General features: G+C 56.0%; 1 protein-coding gene across 22 annotated transcripts in view; it reads right to left on the bottom strand.

The window, feature by feature from the left end:
- The window catches only part of MACF1 (microtubule actin crosslinking factor 1), a 156,918-nt gene that overhangs the window by 71,104 nt on the left and 65,852 nt on the right, over window positions 1-19,962 (bottom strand). For 17 of the 22 annotated variants that reach the window (XM_075438203.1, XM_075438205.1, XM_075438210.1 and 14 more), the window contains 20 exons: window positions 19,600-19,752; window positions 18,954-19,108; window positions 18,422-18,548; window positions 17,798-17,981; window positions 17,048-17,217; window positions 16,587-16,765; window positions 16,251-16,389; window positions 15,593-15,786; window positions 15,265-15,427; window positions 14,910-14,993; window positions 14,695-14,802; window positions 13,134-13,232; window positions 12,802-12,954; window positions 12,617-12,705; window positions 12,046-12,181; window positions 3,699-8,996; window positions 3,072-3,221; window positions 2,435-2,650; window positions 2,192-2,341; window positions 1,136-1,369 (listed from right to left, as the gene is read on the bottom strand). In XM_075438203.1, coding sequence (XP_075294318.1) covers window positions 1,136-1,369; window positions 2,192-2,341; window positions 2,435-2,650; window positions 3,072-3,221; window positions 3,699-8,996; window positions 12,046-12,181; window positions 12,617-12,705; window positions 12,802-12,954; window positions 13,134-13,232; window positions 14,695-14,802; window positions 14,910-14,993; window positions 15,265-15,427; window positions 15,593-15,786; window positions 16,251-16,389; window positions 16,587-16,765; window positions 17,048-17,217; window positions 17,798-17,981; window positions 18,422-18,548; window positions 18,954-19,108; window positions 19,600-19,752 — 8,181 coding nt within the window. The remainder of the gene's footprint in view (window positions 1-1,135; window positions 1,370-2,191; window positions 2,342-2,434; window positions 2,651-3,071; window positions 3,222-3,698; window positions 8,997-12,045; window positions 12,182-12,616; window positions 12,706-12,801; window positions 12,955-13,133; window positions 13,233-14,694; window positions 14,803-14,909; window positions 14,994-15,264; window positions 15,428-15,592; window positions 15,787-16,250; window positions 16,390-16,586; window positions 16,766-17,047; window positions 17,218-17,797; window positions 17,982-18,421; window positions 18,549-18,953; window positions 19,109-19,599; window positions 19,753-19,962) is intronic. The other 5 variants (XM_075438208.1, XM_075438211.1, XM_075438212.1 and 2 more) reach the window with 2 other exon arrangements.

The following is a 19,962-nucleotide window of genomic DNA, read 5'->3' as shown; positions in this document are numbered from 1 at the left end:
GCCACGCGCCAGGTCGTGCACTCCTCTCCCGGCAGAGCTCAACCAGAAGTTTCTGCGCCTTTTCAAACCTCACAAACATTAAACCGGCAGCAGAAACTCATCCAACGAGAGGCGGCAACAGCCTGAGGTCAGGCAGCACCGCTGCGGAGCCCCACACCGCCCAAGCAGGCTGGTTTTTTGTTCCTGGGGTGGGAGAGGGAGCCCGGGAGAGCGAAAGCGTTTCTGTAGCTGATCCAGCTCCTCCGTTCCGCTGCCAGAGCACAACACAGAAGCGCCTGTCTGAGCAATTGAGCATGATGTGACCCGAGAGTCCCTGCAACGTCCCTGCTCCCCTTTCCCAGGGGAGAGCAAGGTTTTGAGTTTCGCTCGGCATTTCAGCGAGGTGATGTACAAACTGGTGCCAAAACACTGTGCTTGGTTCTCCCAGTCATAAGATAAACAACAGAAGCAAATTGCAAGAGCCTTCTTAAGAGCTCTCCAGCTGCAAAGCGAGTTCTTCCGGGGTTAGGATGGGCGCACACTCAATCTGAAAAAGCAAAGCAAACCGGTTAATATACACACACACACACTCCAGACAGCACAGGCAAGAGTTACAGAGAGCAACTGTTAATAAAAACCACACTACTCCTGTCTGGAATCAGAGGATCCACGCAGCGACGGGCGCTGCAGCAAGGCAGCAGAGACCTGAGGACTTGCTTTGGCAGCTGCCTGCTGCCTCGATCCACCATCAGCTGCTTCTCCAGGACAGCAACACCCGGCTTGCGCAGGGGCAAGCGGACATTAAAACTGCGTCTGCGGTGGTCCCCCCGCACAGGGATTTTCTGGTGGGGTTACAGGGAGCAGGGTTTATTCCACCCAGCCCAAAGCACTCGACGTCTAGCAGCCGACTGCCCGGCTGCACTACCCAGAGCTCAGCAAGGCTCCAGCTTTTAGGAGGAAAGCGACTTTCCGCCTGGGAGTTACGTGGTAGGAAGGAGAAAGGCTTTAGAGGAAGCTCATGATGTGCAATGAAAAGTCATAAACTGTGAGTGGCATGCACACAAAATCCCAAATACGAGGTGTCTGAGCGCACGTTCTCGTGGCTGGGAAGCGCTTCAGCGAGCAAACTGCAGCCTGGAAGCAGATGTCTCACAACCTTCACCTGATCCGTCTGCTCCACTTGCTGGAGACAGACCTGCAGGACCTCCACGCGAGCCGTCACGCGCTCCGACACGTCCCGGAACGCCTTCTGCAGCTCATTGAGCAGCCTCAGCAGCTGCCTGCTCTGCTGAGGGGTCAAGTCCTGGGCGTGCTCCGAGATGAGGAACTGGATGTCGAAGGCAGTGGCGTCGAGCTGAGACTTGGTGTCAGCGAGGGGATCTTTCAGCTCCTGAACAGGAGAGAACAGACCTGTCAGGCAAAGCGACCCTGCAGCCAGCGCTTTCCTGCACTGCCGGCTTCAGATGGGACCCATGGACAGGCAGCAGCGTGCACCCAAAAAAAGTATGCACCCAAAAAAGTGCTTTGTCAGCAGAATGATATATTCCAGAAACCCCAAATGCTCCCAAACCCATGCTCAGCACTGAGGTGACAGCATCTCACCACAGCAGCTTTCTGATGTGCCTCCGCACCAGGCCTCCAGCACCTGGCCAAGAGGCTGCTCGGACCGTGCGGGTGGGCTGCCCTCGGGTCTGCAGATGACCCAGACCTGGAGCTGCCAGCAGCCCAGTCCGGTCCTCGGTGCCTCCCTGCGTCACCACCGCTCTCCAAGCCTTCGACCCCCTGACTTCAATGCCAAGGTGCTACCAGCAAACAGGAGATGCTGAACTGACCAAATCTTGAAAGCCATCACCAAGAGATGAATGAACGTGGAGGGGAGCCTGGGTTCCTCATCCAGCTGACGGGGACCGGGGCAGGTGTGATGGAGGAGGCTCTCCGCATCGCAGAGCCCCACGGGAATCCCTCCCGGTCGCTCAGCCCCCACCACACACCTGCATTTGAGCACGTTCCCCAGATGCCCAGAGCAGATGGTTGGTTTATTGTGGAAACAAATGACTTTGGAGCAAGTACAATATTGTTGCTCCTCCCGCAACAGAGGATAAGGGCAAACCCTTGGTAGGCTCCAGGAGGGAAGCAGGATTAAAAGCTTCTCCTCCGCACGGAGGACAGCAACTCCATCAGCCAGAAGGATTAGGGGCATTGCCATGGTTACCTTGTAGCGCTGGAGGCAGCGACTCAAGCTGTTCGCGTCAGTCGCGTGGTGGTAATCGCTGCCGTCCAGCGACTCCGCGATGCCAGAGACCCAGCTCAGCAGCTCCTGGAGTTTGCCCTGGAGAGTGTCGTGATGTGCCAGGATTTTAGCCTTAAAAAAAAAAAAAAAATGAAATGCAGCATTTAAAGCAGGAGCAGAGCGCTCCGGGGAAGGAGCGCTGGGATGCTCAGTCGCCAGCTCTACCTTTTCGGTTTCTGCCACCCCGCGAAGGTTTTGCAGCCGGGACTCCAGGACATCACTCGCAGAGCTCAGAGACTTCTGGAGGTTCTTGGCATCCTTCTCCAAAGCCTTCAGTAATTGCTCAGGGACTTCTTCAGGGGGATTGGCCACAATCCACTTCACGGCGTCCAACTCCTGATTCACTGGGAAGCTCAGCTCCTGCAGCTCAGTGCCCAGGGCCTGAGGCAAGACAGCATCGTTATGTCTAAGATACGGTGACTTCATCTTCCCGCTGCCAAAGCTGAGGAAAAGTTTTGGAGATCCAGCTCCGAACACTGCGTCTATCTCCGAGGAAGACTCATTACTCTCCTCCAGCCCCGCTCAGCTGCCAGCACTCGCCTGGTCTTTTTCCAGGCTGTAAAATTCATTTCAGCCACGCTTGGGTTATTGTCTAAGCAGAGGGGAGAAGGTGAGCCAGAGGCAGTGCCAGCGCGGAGAAGGACAGGGTTTGCGTATCAACACCTGCTAAACCCGAGACTAACCTCCCCGTCTGGCTCCCAGAAGCAGAGAGGAGGTGGAAGGGCTGTGCGTGACGCTGGGGAGAGGAAGGACGAGCTCTGTCCTGCCCAACCCCAGCCCAGCCGGGCGCAGCCTGGCTCACCTCCGCGTGCTGCAGCAGGTCGCGCAGGGCTGCCAGGTTCTGCTCCGCCGGCTGCACCCGTTTGATTCGCATCTCGACATCCCGCAGCATGGAGAGATACGATACCAGCTTCTCGTCGTGCTCCAGACACATCTTCTTGCTGAACATGATCTACACAGTCAAACAGGGAAACAAAACCTCGGATTTAGACAGAAAAGAAAACAAAGGATTATATATCATTCTTTTTTTTCCAAAGAAATCTGTTAATAGCATTCTGTTGCAGGGACTTTCCACTCGCCAGCCTTATCTACGTTTACTACAGGAGAAATAGAACACACGGCTCTTTTTCCAACATAAGCTGATAAATGGCAAGAGATCTCTGGTGTTAAAGTGCCAAAAGAGAGCCGTACTTCTTAGTCATTTCTAAGCAATGCTCCAGCAAAACGAAGCCACACGCAGCCTGGAGTGTTTTCAGTCCTACATCACTGGGTCCTTCGCCAAACCCATCGCAGCTGATGCTGCAACATCCAGCTCAAACCTCGACTCCTCCTGCTCCCTCTGTGCCGAGGGCCTCAGACAGATTTAACATCAAACACGCACAAACAGCTCGCTAAAAAACGTCAAACCAGCAAAAAAGCATCAATTTACCTGGGCTGGTCTCATGGATTCCCTCGAGGTTTCCAGCAGCTCCCCCTCCATTATCACAGGTAAGAGCAAGCCCCGATCGCCCGGAGCTGGCTGCCTGGTCCTCTCCTGGGGCGTTTCCTCCTGGGATGTTGGGGGAACAGGGGCATCTCCTTGGCCTGTGCTCATCTCCACTCTCTGCTCTTGCCACCTCTCTTCTCTGAGCTCAAGGACTGCAGAGGTTTCCTGAACTTCTCGGGGTTTCTCTCCAACAGTCAATTTGTCGGGCCGTTCGCCTGCTGCAGGGGCTGCACCGCACACATCACTGGTGGCTTCCACCTCGGGGTTCTCCTGGGTCATCCCCTCCTCCAGGCTAAATGCCACCGAGGGATCGTGACCATTTCTGATCTCGGCTTTCACCACCTCCTGAGCTTCCCCTTGTCCTGGGGGAGCAGGGAACACCCAGCTCCCAGCCAGGTTTTCTTTACCTTTCTCCAAAATCGTTTTCTTTTCTTTTTCATCCCTGCTGCTCCTCAAGTGCTTGGCTGCATCTCTTGGCAACCCAGCAGCAACCTTGGTGGTGGTTTCATGTTTTGGTTCTGGCGTACTTGAGTCGAAGTCCTCCTCCTCCTCCTCCTCCTCCCCTGGAATTTCTTTGGAAGTCAGAGAAGGAAGGGACTGCTTTTCTGCAGATTTCTCCGGCTGAGCGCTGTCTCCTGCAATACCAGTCTGCTTCGCTTTCTTCTTCTTGCTTTTCTGTTTTTGGCTACGTTTTAGCTTAGTTTCAGTAGTTTTTTCTTCGTCAACTGGACCTTCTGCACCCAGTCTCGGGGTTTCTCCTTCGATGTGCTTGACAGTTTTTTTACCTGCAAGCTCGTCTCCTGCAGGCTTCATAGCGATGCCAATCTCCAGGGGTTCTCCAGACTCCGCAGGACCCATCTCTCCCTTCCCTCGCCCCACAGTAACAGATTCCCTCAGGGCTGCCGGTGTTACCCCACCCAGGCTGCCCACTCTCTCTCCTGGCTCAGAAGCCACCACTGCACCCTCTTCACCTGCCACAACTCCCTCTGCACTTACAAACCCTCTCCTCCTCCTCCTCTCCTCACCGTCCTCCGCACTGTGAAGCACTTCCACATCCAAGAACGACTGCTCTTTCTCCAATCTCAATCCCTCCACTTTCTCCATCCCTCGAACTTCTACTTCTCTCCTCGATTCCTTCCCCCAAGCTGCTCTCACCTGGATGCTGCTTTTTGCAGTCCCCTTTTCCACAGCCCTTACTACCACCGTCTCTCCAGGGAGAGATGTTGTACTTAATACTGAGGTGTGTTCTGGAGTCAGTTCAACCCTTCCTTGGGGATGATGGGTTCCACCATCCTCTGAAGTTTCTTGAGGCTTTGCTTTCCCTTCTGTCGGTGTCACCAGGGATCTCTCGACGGCAGCGGCTGCACCTCCAGCCATGACGTAGCTCACAGCTTCAGACCCAGCTTTGTGCTCAGCACCATCGGACTTCTTAGCAGCACTGGTAGAGACGATGGCGTCTTGCTCTTTTGGAGATAATTTTTCCATTTTTTCCTGGAAAAGGTGGGGTTTATCTACTTTGCAGACCTCAGAACCATATTTGTCTTCAGATCTTTGGGCCTCCTGAAGAGTGGTAGCTAATTTTTGGCTAATCAGTTCTTTATCAACAGCTTCCTTTAAAGTCAATCTTCTCCCACCGCCAGCATCAACAATTCCCCCAGTCCTCATCTGGTTAGTGGCGATGAGTTTGGCCATCTCCTCATCCAGCAGCCCTTGCTCCACAGCAGCCCTCAGGGAGAGCCTCTCGCTGACCGTACCCTCCACGACCCCCCCGCTGTCTGCCTGAGCCTGCAGCAGCCGCAGCGTGGGCAGAAGGTCCACCTTCCCCAGCCTCACCGCCTCGGCGCACGTCAGCTTGCTCCCCGTCACCTCATCCTTGATGGCGCTGAAGGGATGGATCTCCAGATACCGCTGGCCAGATTCAACGTCGATTTTACACTTCTTTATGAACTCTGAGTAGGGAACGATCATGCAGGTCTCGGGATCTACAATTTCTTCTCTCATTTCTGAAGATGACAAGACTTTCTCCATAACCTGCTCAGGCAGCAAGCCCTCCTTTACCGCCTGACAGAGTGCCAGCCTCCGGCCAGAAGCAGGATCAAAAATGCTTCCACTCCCAGCCTGGATTTCTTGCACTTTCCTCTGGAAGTTCGGACTAACGAGCCCTAACGATACCGCCTGGGGCAAGGGCAGCTTCTCCTTTGTAACTGGATGAACACAGTCCTGCAGGCACACGCTTTCAGCTTCCGTGAGTTCATTACACAAATCTTGATTGATCAAACCGTGTTTCATTGCGTCTTTTACCGAAAGCCTCATTCCAGACACGTGATGGATGATTCCTCCATCAGCAATCTGCTTGGTCAGGAGCTGAAAAGCTTTTTCCTTTTTTAGGAGCCCTTTTTCAACAGACTGTGCAATAGTCAAGGGCTGCTTGGTTTTAGGATCCACAATTCCACTGGTCTCAGCCTGTAAGCTAATGAGCTTCTGTCTGGTCACCTCATCGGTGCCTTTCCCTTTGGAAGCCTTCTCCAGCTTGACCAGCTCTTTCTGACTTGTTGGCTCTATGAGGCCCAGATTTGAGGCTAAAGTGACTGATATTTTTTTGCCACGTTTCAAGTCAACGATCCCTCCGGTAACCACTTGCCCCTCCAAGATCCTCATTGCTGTTTCCCTGTCCAGAAGGCCAACGGCGGCGGCATCCTTGACAGAGTAGACGAAGTTATTGCCTGGGTCAAGAACACCACTTATGGCTTTGTCGGACGCCAGTACCTTCTGGAGAAGCTTCTCATCCATCAGACCTTCTTCAATGACATCCTCGGTGGTTAATGATTCACGTGTCTGAGAGTCAAAAAAGCCACTGAACATCTTCATTTTCTCCATTAGTTTCACAGCTGTGTGGCTGGACACCACTCCACAGGCTACTGCTTCGTTGAGGAGAAGAGTCTTGTCTGTCTGCTCATGGATTATGCCACCACTTTGGAGCTGTGTTAAGAGCATTTCCAAAGTGTCCTCTGCTTCGTGCTCTGCAGGGGCTGGCAGGGCTGTTTCATCAACGCTCTCATCACCTAATACTTCTTCCCCCTCTCCTTCCTCCACTTCCAACACACTTTCCGTGTTTTCACTTTGCCTGTCTGTTTGCTCTGCCTCCCCAGTTTTAGGGAGCACAATCTCCTCTCCTCCCAGTATGCCATTCTCATTCGTTACCTCATTTAGCAAACAAATCTCTCTAACATCTTCTGCCTCTAGTTCAGGTTCCTCCACAGCCTGGGACCTCTCTGTCATGATTTCCAGTCTATCTCTACTTTCTGAAACACGCATCGATATGCAGATTTCACTCTTCACAACAACTGACCCACCTCCCGATGCCCTCTTCTGATCTTCAACACCTTCCACTCCATCTCCTGTAGTAGGCTTGGACTCTTCTTCTGCCTCAATCATCATTTCTTCTGTTTCTCTGAATCCACTACCAAGGTCACTGGGAAGTCCTGGCCTTGATAACTTTACCTGATGTTTGTCCTTGCTTGTAGAAGCTACATGCTCTCTTCCAAATTCATCATCAGTTTCACTCTTGATGGTAGCCCGTTCAGTATAGATCTGCCCTGGCTCCTCCACAAGCAGGATATCTTCTGCATCCTCCAAGAGGAGGCCTTCAGCTCCCATCACCACCTCCCCATTCTCCAAAGCAGTTCTGGGTGGTAGGACCTTTTTGCTTTGTTCTTTTGAAGAAGCAAGTTGAAAGTCAAGCTGCTGCAAAGCCAAACCGTTGCAAGGCTCACTTCCAAGCGCTGCATTTGCCTTTGCCTCCTCAAAGCCTTCCCTGCCTTCCACCATCTGTGCACAGGATCCGTTTTCTTGGGTTTGAATGAGGGCTTTAGTGAGATTGTTCAACTCACCGTCCACTAAGAGCAGCTTCTGGCCATCATGGATGTTGATATAGCTGTGGGTCATCAAGTGGAACATCAGCCTTTCATTGTCACTCCTTAGCAGAGGGTCACTTTGTTCTTTGTGATCTGTGGGACTCCTTCCAGAAGAGCTCTGGCCATGCCTGCTTCCTCTTGGAGAGCCAGCAAGCTGCACGCTGGCCATGACATCAGGTATGGCTGTGGATTTCAGCTTCTTCGCCACATCTCTCTCCAAGATGCCGTGTTCAACTGCTTTCTTCCAGGACAACACCTCAGTGGTTTCTGGTATAAAGACAGCCTTAATGAGTTGCCTCTTGCTGAGGATCTTGCAAGCCAACTCTGTAGACAGGATTCCTTGCTCTAAAGCATCCGCAACCGGGACGATCTCCCCTGTCTCTGGCCACAGGAGCCCCATGAAAGACCACAGGGATTCCAGAACGACCAGTGCAATCCTTGGTGCTACCAACTCTTTCTGTACAGCTTCATCAATTGTCAGTCGCTCTCCCGTGACAGTATCGATGATGCCACCTGTCTGAAGCTGCCGGATGAGCAGAGTGCACGCCAAATCCTGGTCAATTAAATTATGTCTCACGGCCTCGTCCACAGTCAGCCTGTGCCCTGTCCTGGGGTCTACAATGCCACCAGCAAAGAGATGGGCTTCCAGCAACCTGACCGTTACCTGCCTGTCTATCAGCCCTTCCTGGACGGCACGGAAGATGCTGACTTTTCTGCCCAATTTCAAGCTCACCATCCCACCCGCCAGCTGCTTGACCGGGAGCAGCCTCAGCCCAGTCTCTTGGTGGATGATGCATCGGTGCATGAGCTCGGGCAGACCGATTTTCTCAGCAGTGTTGGGGTCAATCAAATCCTTGCCACCCTCCAGGTGAGACAGGAGTCTGGAATAAAGCTGGGGGGTAAGGAGCCTTTCTTGCATCGCTGTCTCCAGGCTAATTCTGCCCTTATGGACTTTAAAGCCCCCCGTGACAAGCTCAGCTTCCAGAATCTTGAGCCCAGCGCTCTCACTGATCCTCCCCTCTTCCACCGCAGCAACGACAGGTAGGAGCTGCCTCCCTTCACATCTGACTTCTTCCACCCGGTGGAGAGCATCCTTCAACTCCTGCAGCACCTGGAACATCCTGAGATCGATGATGTTTCTTGCCAGACCTTCCTCCAAGGAGAGTTTCTCATTGGTCTCTGGAACAACTAAGTCAGATGTGATAACCTGGGCCTCCAAGAGCACGAGGCCAGTGTCCTGATCTATAAGACCTCTCTGCATGGCACCAAAGACAGGGAATATTTCTACTGTGCCAAGATCGATCACTCCTGCCACTGCTTCGTTGCCCTAGAACAGAAAGAGAAGGAAAAGAATTAAAACAAAACTGAGCGTTGCCAGCGCTCAGGCTGCATGAGGTCCGGGGAGGTCTCAGTTTCCAAAAAAAAGTGTAAAACCCCTAAACAGGCTAGAAAGCAAGCCCCAAAGTGTTTCGAAATGCAACTCCAAAGGCACCACAGCACACAAACCGGTGCATTTGCCAGCCTGCAGACTGCCAGCAAGTTTTAAGGCTCGCCTGGTCCCTCACCCAGGGCAGCACGGAGACGCTCCCAACACCCACCAACAGGAACGCAGCGAAGCGGCAAGCGGCAAAACCCAGAGGTGCTCCTAATTCTCCACGGAGAAACAGAGGGAAGGAGACCAAGAAGCACACCAAAGCCGTTCAACAACTCCAGTTTTAAAAAGTAGAGGCAACACAAATCCCACTCCGTACTCAGAGGAGAAAACCCTCTTCCCTAGGAACCTCTCCGAGCGCAGTTTCTCCCCTGACTCGTGCCATGCTCAAACCCTGCGCTTCCCCAAGCAGACTTCAAGTGCCAGGATGGCCGGGGAACACCAGGGAGCAGCTCCCCAACGAGCTGGACGGCCATGCACGAGGGCAGGAGCGCTGCATGCAGGGCAGCTCCCCGAGCACAGCCACCGCAGCCGCTCCAGCACCTCGAGGTGCCCGTGCTCTCCAGGCAGGGCGAGGGAGAAACAGCAGAAGTTGGGAGGTCCCAGCATGGAAACAGCGACAGACTGGGAACAGAACATTTATTTTGGTGTTTCTGGAGGGGCTTTTCTCTTCTTGCCAGTATCCCCACCAGGAGGGTGATAATTAAGGTGATAAAGACTAATGGCTCTTTGGACATTTGGGTTTCTCCCAGTCCCACTGGCTTGGGGCTAAAGTTGGCCCAAACACTAAAACATTTTTGTGGGGATAGGGAGGAGGGAATCCAGATTGTGGAATAAGTGGCTTTTGCATCCCAAACACCCTCTGATTTATTTTTTTTAATCGGTGAGTCTAGCAGCACCGGCGGCTGGGGGTGTTGGCAGCTGCGGCACAGCTCGGGTACAGCACAGCAGAGGACGCAGCCTCCACCACGCCGGTTTGCAGACCCCCCCCCACCGCCTTCCGCCGCGGAGACGGGGCGAAGCTGCTGGCCAAACCTCAGCTCTCCACCACCACCATTGCCAGACTCTGACATGCACGTTCGGAGATGAACAAGCCACGGAAAGACAGAGGAGGGGGGGAAAAAGCTGAAGATCAAAAAAAGAAGGTGGAAGGGAAGGGGGGTAAAAGGCTTTTACTTACCCGAGTTGCAGGGTGTGCCTTGAGCAGTTAAAGACAGAGCCTTATGGAGCAGTTCAGCCGTATCACACACAGTGTAAAGCTTGGTGTTAGCGTCCAGCATGCGACTGCTTTGTTTGCAAAAACAACCCCCCACACAGGTCGTCCTCTTTCACTTTGCGTGTTTGGTTTGTTTAAATCCCGGAGGGTTAGTTAAACTTGTAAGCAAGGATGTCAGTTAATCTCAAAAACAGTTGACATGAAACACAAACTGTACAGGGACACATCATGCTCAATTTAGCGCGTTCTGCTTCGCATTTTTGTCTTTTATAACTTCGCTCTGACAGTCGGATGTTTCCAGCAAGCAAATGTTAAGAGTTCCTCATGCTCCCTCTACAGAGAAGCAGCCGCTCCGCACAGCAGCCGCGGGGACCACCTCGCAGACGGGGACCGACGGTGAAGCCCCACTGCCACCTCTCGTTTTGAATCCTGGGCTTCGCCGAGAGCGTGAGTGAAAACTGTTCTAGCCTGAGCCCCAAAGCGCGTCCGTGCCGTGCGAAAACTGCCCGGCAAGCCCTGGAGAAGGCTCTCGAGTCATTTTCCTGCCCAGGAGGGAGGAGAAGAGAAAGGACGAAGCACCCTTCCCCTAGGCAGGCTGCTCGCAGCCGCTTGCCTGGCAGCAGCAGCAAAGCCGCGACGGCTTAGTGACAGCTAACGAGTCGGTTTGCTCGCCATAAGCTTTCCGCTGCCAGCACGAGGGCTCGCCATAGAAAGCGCTTACTGCACCGAGACACCTGAAATGTGCTGTAAAGTCCAATTTGGAGAGAAACGCTCTCTGTTTAGGTGAAAGCTGGGCAGACGGATTTCAAACAAACGGCCCCATCGCCCTCCTCCCGTGAGCGGCTCGAACAGGGCTTCACTCACGGACCCAACGGCCAAAACCTGCGTCACACGGCCAGATCTGAGCGGGCCGTTGCTTCAGAGTAGAGGGAGCCAGCAAGCAAACACACAAATATATCCATCGACACATGTATATACACTTATAGAACACGCACACGTATATCTGTGAACGACCGCAGACAGCCCGTAACAGAGGCACCGAGGATGCGCTTTCAGCCCTCCCTACCCAGCGAAACAAGGGTGGGGACTGGCGGGAGTGCTGGGGGATGTGAGCAGCTCCAGCTACGGCCGCGAAGGTCTCCCAGGCCAGCTGAGGGCCTGGCTGACGCAGTTGCCTTCCGCTGGGGAGAGCAACTTCACCCAGCCCCAGCTGAGACAAACCGCTCGCCAGACCCTCAGGTACGTGAGACCGCACAGGTCGTCTGCTGAAACCCACCTTCTCGCGTCCCCCGCACGCAGGCAGCCTGCGAGACGGAGCCCTCTGCGGCTACAGCCCTGCGAGGGCATCCCTCAGAGGACAGGGGTTTGCTACGGGCACCGTTTCCAGGACAGAGGTCCATCCCCATCCTCGCTCACCGAGCGTGAACAAGCCAACCCTTGTGCACAGGGCAGAGCTCTGGTGAAAACCATTGCAAAGGACAACTCTGCCATTGACCTGGAAGGCAGCAGGCCAACGGCTCCTGCTCGGGCTCCAGGGACCCCCCCCAGCCCGGCTGCTTTGGGTGACGCACGGCCAGAAGAGAAGGGAGGGAAACCACGTGCAAGTAACACAGCCGACGGGCTGCGAGTGGCTGCTGGCCACGAGACACGCGACTGAGCAAAACCTTTTTGACACCCTGAGGAGTGGCCTGCGCCCGCACAGCCACGGGACCAAGCAGGGACCAGTACCTTGTGCTCGGTCTCCTGAGCCAGCTGGCTCTGGAGCTGCTGGAGCTGCTCCGTGGAGTCGCTGCAGAGCGCCTGGTAGGTCTCCTTCAGGGCACCGAGCTGAGCAGAAATCTGTTCCTTCTCCGGAGAGGAAAGCCTGCAATGGGAAGGGGAGATCGCTCAGGGAAACCGCACAAACCATCTCCCAGCTCTGCAGAGTTAACATCATCTTCTGGTGATGGAAAAGGCCAAACCCACCACGAGTCCCCTCTTCCCACTGCACCGCTCCTTGCCCAGCTCAGCTAAAACCAGTAAGGGTAATTATGCACCGTAACGATCAAACTCCCAAATATACAGGGCTGGATCACTACTAAAGCGGATTAACACTGTCCCAACAGCACAAATGGGTTGAGTATTTCATAGCTCTTACTGCAGGTAAGAAAGCAGAGAACCATCACGTGCAGCTCATCACTGTTTTGAACAGGAGTCGGGCACGGGGTCCCAGGGACGCCAGCCCACCAGCGCCAGCTCTACGGTATCGCATCCCCCCCCATTGCTCTCCCCGCCTGTCCCCTCCTCGGGCCACACTCACTTGTGGCTGTGTTTTGCCAGGAAGATTTGTGAAGTTTTGATGGCCTCTGAGACCTGCTCCTTCTTCGCAGCCAGCTCCTCATTCAGGGCCTGCCAGGAAAAAAAAAAGAAAAGAAAGAAGCTTAAATCAGCTGTGGAAAAAGAGCATTAATTAAACAAAGCGTCTGACGGTCGCCCCCGGTTTACCTGCTGCTCCGAGATCGATTTCTCGATGTCGCCCAGCTCCCTGCTCCCGGCAGCAGCCGCCCTGCCTTGCACGCTCTGCTTCAAGCCCAGGGCCCAGCCCAGGAGTTCCTTCACCTTGTCCACGTGCTCCTGCTTCTCCTCCTCCACCACTTTCTGCAAAGAGGGGCGGGAGGAAGATAACCACGTCAGAGGGATCCCGGATTCCCAAAGGCGGAGAGGCTCTCAGGAGCAGCGCCCGAGATGTGCCCTCAACATGGAGCAGCGTCCTTGAGGGGGCTAGGGAATGAGCCTGCTCCTTCTGAATAGAGTTCGGCTCCTTACAACACCCTCACCTCCTCCTCCTCCAGCCGCCGGAGAGCATCGCTGATGTACTTCACGTGCTGCGTGGTCAACGTCACCAGAGCCGTGTAGCGAGTCCGCAAATCCATGAACTGCACAGGGAGAGAGGGGGAAACGGGGCGCATCAGTCACGACCGGCGGATCCGGCGTGACGTACTATACAGTACACGACATGGATGCACCATCTCTCGCTTGGGAAGCCCCCCAGGGACCTCGCAGACCCCGTACGGCATCAATGAAACGCAGCGGGTCTGACGGGGAGGGCTGTGGCCACGCGCGGCATGCTGCCCGACACGGGAGCGAAGGGGAGACGCCGGTCACCGACACCGGGGAGGATGCTCAACTCTTACAAGAGGGCTACCAGGATCTTTAATCTCCAGAGGGAGCAGAGAGGACCTTGGGTCCCTAATGGTCTCATCCCAAAGATCCACACGGAGTAACACCGCATGGCGCTCGGGTGATTTATCTCACCAGGCTGCAGGGCTGAGCCGACCCCGCTGGATCTGACCCAGGGGTTCCCAGCAGGCTGGGTATTTCATACCCGGTGCTTAGAGCACTACGCCATTGACCTGGACAGGCTGGAGAGTTGGGCAGAGAGGAACCTGATGAGGTTCAACGAGGGCAAGGGCAGGGTCCTGCACCTGGGGAGGAACAACCCCAGGCATCAGTACAGGCTGGGGGGGACCTGCTGGGGAGCAGCTCTGTGGAGAGGGACCTGGGTGTCTTGGTGGACGACAGGGTGACCATGAGCCAGCAGCGTGCCCTGGCTGCCAAGAAAGCCAATGGGATCCTGGGGTGCATTCAGAGGAGTGTGGCCAGCAGGTCGAGGGAGGTTCTCCTTCCCCTCTATTCTGCCCTGGGGAGGCCCCATCTGCAGTGCTGTGTCCAGTGCTGGGCTCCCCAGTTCAAGAAAGATGAGGAGCTACTGGAGAGTCCAGCAGAGGGCTACGAGGATGAGGAGGGGACTGGAGCATCTCTGCTATGAGGAGAGGCTGAGGGAGCTGGGCTTGTTCAGCCTGGAGAAGAGAAGCCTGAGAGGGGACCTTAGAAATGCCGATCAATATCTGCAGGGTGGGGGTCAGGAGGACGGGGCCAGACTCTTTCCAGTGGTGCCCAGCGACAGGACAAGGGGCAATGGGCACAAACTGGAGCAGAGGAAGCTCCAGCGGAACCCGAGGAAGAACTTCTCCCCTCTGAGGGTGCCGGAGCCCTGGCCCAGGCTGCCCAGAGGGGCTGGGGAGTCTCCTTCTCTGGAGATATTCCAGCCCTGGCTGGACACGGTGCTGTGCAGCCTGCTCTGGGTGACCCTGCTTCAGCAGGGGTTGCGTGGGGGATCCCCAGAGGGCCCTGCCAACCCCGACCATTCTGGGATTCTGCGATTCATCCCCTCTGGCTATTGGGAAAAAACAGCCAGGGCGGAAACTTTATTTATCCACGAGAGTTCAGCAGAAAGGAGCTCGTTTCCCAGAGGCTGCCGGGCGGTTTGCTCGGCGTCGAAGAACCCCACCACATAATTTCACCCTCGCGAGGTCGGGTGGGCGGCCGCGCTCCTACCTCCTGCGTGATGGCGTCCGAGGACGAGAGCATGCGCCGGCGTTTCATGGGAGACTTCTGCTGCGACTCGACGAACGCCCGGTACGTCATCAGCTGCAACTCGTAGTCCTGCAAAGGCAGCCGGGGCGGGGAGACATGGAGCACGCGAGACGCAGACCGCGCCGGGGCTGCTTCTGCCCCGCCAGCCTCACCTAGGAGCGGGAGGGGACCCGTACCTTGACGGCAGCCGAGTATTGCTGGGAGAATTTCTGACACTGGTCCAGTTTGGCTTGATTTTTCTCGATTTCTGCAGCCAAAGCCTTCAGGAAAATTCAAAGCAAGAATGGTTGTCAGGACAGTTGCTGTGGGTGGTGAGCTGAATCTCAGGCCCCACTCCCTCTCCTTTTGGGTAAAGTCTTTATCCTCTTCAAATTTTTACGCATCTCCACCTCAAGCGAAGCAGAGTTTCTCTGCTTCCCAGACACCCAGCTCAGGCCCGCAGCCTCTCCCCGACTGTGTTTCATATTTTCAAGTTTACAAAGATTTTAGTAAAAGACGTGACACTGTCCCTGCAGCGAGGTCCTGTCTTACCGTCTGCTGGCTCAGCTGCTCCGACAGCACCCGGCTGTCCTCCGCCTGCCCGGGCTTCATCAGCTCCTGCTGGACTGTGATCTCCTCGATCCACTGGATCAGGGCACTGTGGCACTGCCGGTAATCACTCAGCACCTCCCGGATGCTCTCCAGCTCCGCGTGGCTGGGAGAAGGACCAGGACAAATAAGAGGAGGGCAAAAATGCCACTGTAGGCTACAGGGACACCCCGGCCACCAGCGGGAAAATCATCGCTGCTGACAAGCCTGACCCCAGCTCCCAGCTGAAGCGTGAATGTAAACCTGCGAGAGGAGGCGGGGGGTTTCTCACCGGGTCTCAATCTGGGCGCAGACTCGCTGCCAGCGATCCCACAGCTGGCTGCCCTTCTCCTGGTAGCGCTCCAGGTCGATGCTGCGCTCTTGTCTCAGCCGGTACAGCTGCTCTCCCACCGCCTTCGCCTTTGCCATCTCCTCCTCCAACGTGGAGAAGACGGAGCTCTTGTCCTTCACTTCCCCGAGCCATTGCTGCAAAACCAGCAAGAGACAGCACCGGTTCAACGGCACGAAAAGCAAAAGGCTCCTCAAGTCAGAGATGTCCCCCTGCCCAGCGCTGACAAGGGGTTTATCCTCCCTCTCTCCTCAACCAGCTGATTGCAGGAGGTGCAAAACGGAGGGGACCACGTTCCCAGCTTGGAACAAGTCAGCTTGGCCCAGCCCCTGTCCTGTAGCAACAGGACATGTAGCTGCCAAGATGCTCACGCGTCAGCACATGCCCTACAAGAGAGAGCACAAGCCACAGCGGCTCCTCCACCTTTACAAAGCAAGAAGGGATCACGTCAGCAGCAGCAAATCCTCCCGGCAGCGACACCGAGGCAAGGAAAGTGGCACACCACGCCAACGCGGCGCAGAGGGGGAAGGACCCTGCCGGAGAAAGGCCAGAGCGTCGGCCGGTTTCTGCCTGCCCGCCTCGGGAAGGGAGCGGCACCAACCTGCAACGCTGCTCTGTGAGACTGAATAGCGGCCAGGTCGGCGGGGACGGCCTCCTCTTGGCTCAGCTTCACCTCATAGCCTTTGACCAGAGATTCTGCTCCTTGGGTGTTGCGAATAATAACGTCAACTGTCTTCAACCTGGCAAACCAAACAGAGGCAGCACGGTGACATCCACCACCTGGCAGAGATCCTCTCGCACGTGAGGCCGTTGGCACCGTGTGCCGCAGGGGGATGGAGCTCAGTGCAAGGTGCGTTAGAGGGCCAGAAGAAAGGTCTCGAGGAGAACCAGGCAAATTCAGAAAGGCGTTTGGGAACAGAGCCACGTCCCGACTCACTTGTCCAGGTAGATGGCAGACAGCCCATACATCTGGTCCATCTTGTTCACCACCAAGTCCAGTTCAGAGCGCAAGTGGGGTGCGCTGGAGCCCGCAGGCGCCTTGTCGAGGAAGCTGTAGCACCTCTCCGAAACGAACCGCAGGTCCGACTGCAGCCGCTGCAGATCCTCCTGCACGCGCTACGGGAGGAAGGGGAAGAACGTGAAAGGAGAACCCAGGCAGGCAGAGAAAAAGCAGGACAGCCCTTGGCAAAGGAGATGGGCATGGAATGAAGCAGGGAGCCCACCTGCAGAGGTTTCCTGCTACTTTCTGTGCAGCAAGATCCTCTCGAAACCCAGAAAGTTACGCACCCTCCACCCTCACATTCACCCTGGAGAAGTTCAAAGCTATTTTTGGCACATGCTAAAGACCAGCGGCCACCATCCCCCTTCCCCTCCACATCTCACAGCGGCAGGACCGACCTCCTGCTCCGCAATGCGGATGGTGTTTTCCTGGATAGTGTCACCATCTGCTCGGGTGCTGCTCGGAGACTGGATTCTGCTCACTAGCCTCTGCTCACACTCCTCCAGGCGCAGACGGATATTCTTGAGCTCAGAGAGATACGTCCTGGCGACGGTTTCATCCTTGTCTTCTGCGAGTCAAAGATAAAACAAGAGCTCAAACCCCAGCCGGTATCTGCCCCAGGTGGGACCTGCTGGGAGCCCCGGAGCCAAGAGCAGCATCTCGCTGACACCGAGGCACCGGGGTGTCTGCTCAGACGGAAGACAACTTCATCAAATCATCTCCTCCAAACGCAGCGGAGAACGAGTGCAGCCACAGGGCACCTCACGTGACGACGCCGGAGTCCACGGTCTCAGCGGGACTCACAATGCTGCTGTGTCACACGTGTCACCACCGCGTATATTCTCTTCAAGACTAAACGCAGGAAGAACTCCTTGCTCAGCACGCATCCTCATGACTAAACCCATCTCCAGCTATCTCAGGGTAAGAGGACTCAGCAGGTCAGCTGAAGCTGCAAAGCCAAGTTCTCTCTGCAGGCACTTCGCTGGACAAAGGCGGAACACTTCAATGGATGGAGAAATCAGGAGAGCAGCTGCTCTCACCATCAACTAGCTAGCTCAGAACAAAAACGAAAACGAAGCCATCCCATAAATCCTTTGCTTATGAGTCCCCACAGCTCCTGGTTAATCCATCAGCCCTTTGAAGCTCACCGTTCTCCATGGACTCCAGCAGCTGCCGGATGTGTTCCTTGGAAGCCTCCACCTCCTCCTCCAGGCGCAGCCGGTCCGAGACGGAGAAGAGCTCTGAGTCGCGGCTGTCCTGCAGGAAGTCCTCGTAGTGCGCCTGGAGGCTCCGCAGGGCTTGCTGGCACTCTCCTTGCGCCAAGGAGCGGAGCTGCAAGCAGATACGTGGCACAGCTAACCACCGGGACCGACCGCCTGCACATCACCCGGAGCCGCCCACCCCAGCTTCAGCACCTTCGTTTGCCCCGTGAGTAACTTCTCTTTAGAGGAGAACAGGCAGGGTCCTCTGCACCAGCCTCACGCCTCCCTCCAGCCTTGCTCACCCCCTCGTGAAACGCCAAGTCCACAATCTCTTACTAGAGTCCAGCAGCAAGCTGCTGACGCTCTTTTTATTGGAAAAAACTGCATCCTTTTTGCACAGAAGCCCCAAGCTCAGGCTTTCCCACGGCTCAGGGTGCAAAGACCCTTGACTTCCCCAACCTCGCCGTCTCCGGTCTCCCCTGGAACACTTCCCTTCCTCCTCAGCCAGGCGAAGAAGCCCGGACAGCGAGCGACACCGCCCCAGAGCCAGCAGAGAAGCCCCCACCGTACCTTTTCCATGCTGAAGCTTTGCACCAGGGCTATGTCCTTCCGCAGGTAGTTCCAGGAGATGAGGCTCTTGGTGTTCATGTGGAGCTGATGCCAGAGAGCCATCACTTTCTGGTACAACTGTTCTATCCTGCAAGGGGCAGGAGCAGATCCGTCAGCCCTGGGTCCCCCCAGCACCCTGGGCCCTGACCCCAGCCACCCCCCGGCCATCGCTGCCAGCCAGCAGCCCCTCAAGGCAGCGACCCCAGGCCGGCAGCCCGCGGCGAGCAATGCTCCTGCCGCCCAGGGCCAGCGATCCCTCCTCCCGAATCCCCATTTTCTCTTTTGCAAGCTACTACAGCAGTTGCTGCGATGGAGTCTGCAGCTATATAACCACGAGGGATTCCTTCCCTCACCCCAAATCAGCCGTGCCACCCACTCCAGCTCCTCTCCCATTCCCACCCCAGAACTGTCCCCTCCCGTGCCACCAACCCCTCCCCGTCTCCCTGCCATTGCACCTCCGGGACCCCCACCACAGCAGAGACCAGCAAGTTACCTGCTGGCCATCTCGATGGCCTCTTTGTTGGGTGGGGGGATCAGGAAGCAGACAGAAGGCACCATGGCCTCATTCCCCGTGGGACTGATCACCTTCCACTTGGTCCTCTGGGAATTGTCCTCCAGCACGCACTCGTCGTTCCTGCCGATGGTGATCTGCAGCGGCACCAACACCGCCCGCCCCGTCAGGACCCAGCGGCGGGGCCGCACATGCCTGCCCCTGCTGCCAGCTCCCCTCCCAGGGGCCAGCCAGCTTCCACAAACACAGATATATACATCTATAATTTTTTTTTTTAATCAAGCAAAAGCCTGGTCTAGTGCCAAGCAGTGCAGCACGCTCGTGTCTGGAGAGGAAGGGACAAGGCAGTTAAGTGGAGTTGGCTACCACCCACGTGCTTGTTTGGCTGAGGCTGATGAAGCCCATCCTCCAGGAGGAAAAAGGACTTTAGCTCCTGCCCAGAATAAATCTGAGACGTGGAAACCTGGCTCCAGGAAAAACAGCCGCGCTGTGTCCCTCCTCCTGTCTTCCCGCTCCGTTCCTGCCGTCCGTTGACCGACGCCACAGACCTCGTCTCAAACCATCACGGGTGCTGCTCCCCCGCCTCGTCCCTGCCTCCCCTTTCACAGCGACACCCTCCCACCCTCACCTCGATCTGCCGATAGTCGCAAACAGCCTTGATGGGGATCGTGCTCTTCACAAGGTGCTCCGGGTTCCTGGGCCGAAGCTGAACGATGGTTTTGGACCGTCCCACCAGGCTGGCGACGGAGCTCTTGGACTGAATGAGCTGCTCCTTCTCGTCCTGGCAGGAAGAAGGGTGAAGGAGGGGTTGCTCGAGGCCGGGGACAGGAGGTCTCCCCAGGCACCTCGGCACCCCCCACCCCAACGCTGGCCTGCAAGAGCTACGCTGGGATCTCACGGGCTGAACCAACACGTCAGGAGGATCCTGCTGCCCTGACGGGCCAGGAAGAGGGGTCAGGAGAGATGGGATGGAAGGGAGATCTGATGTGAA

This window comes from Opisthocomus hoazin, chromosome 17 (assembly GCF_030867145.1).
Source record: "Opisthocomus hoazin isolate bOpiHoa1 chromosome 17, bOpiHoa1.hap1, whole genome shotgun sequence".
Taxonomy (NCBI): domain Eukaryota; kingdom Metazoa; phylum Chordata; class Aves; order Opisthocomiformes; family Opisthocomidae; genus Opisthocomus; species Opisthocomus hoazin.
The sequence above is the reverse complement of the archived record's forward strand: the minus strand, read 5'-3'. Positions and strand labels throughout refer to the sequence as shown.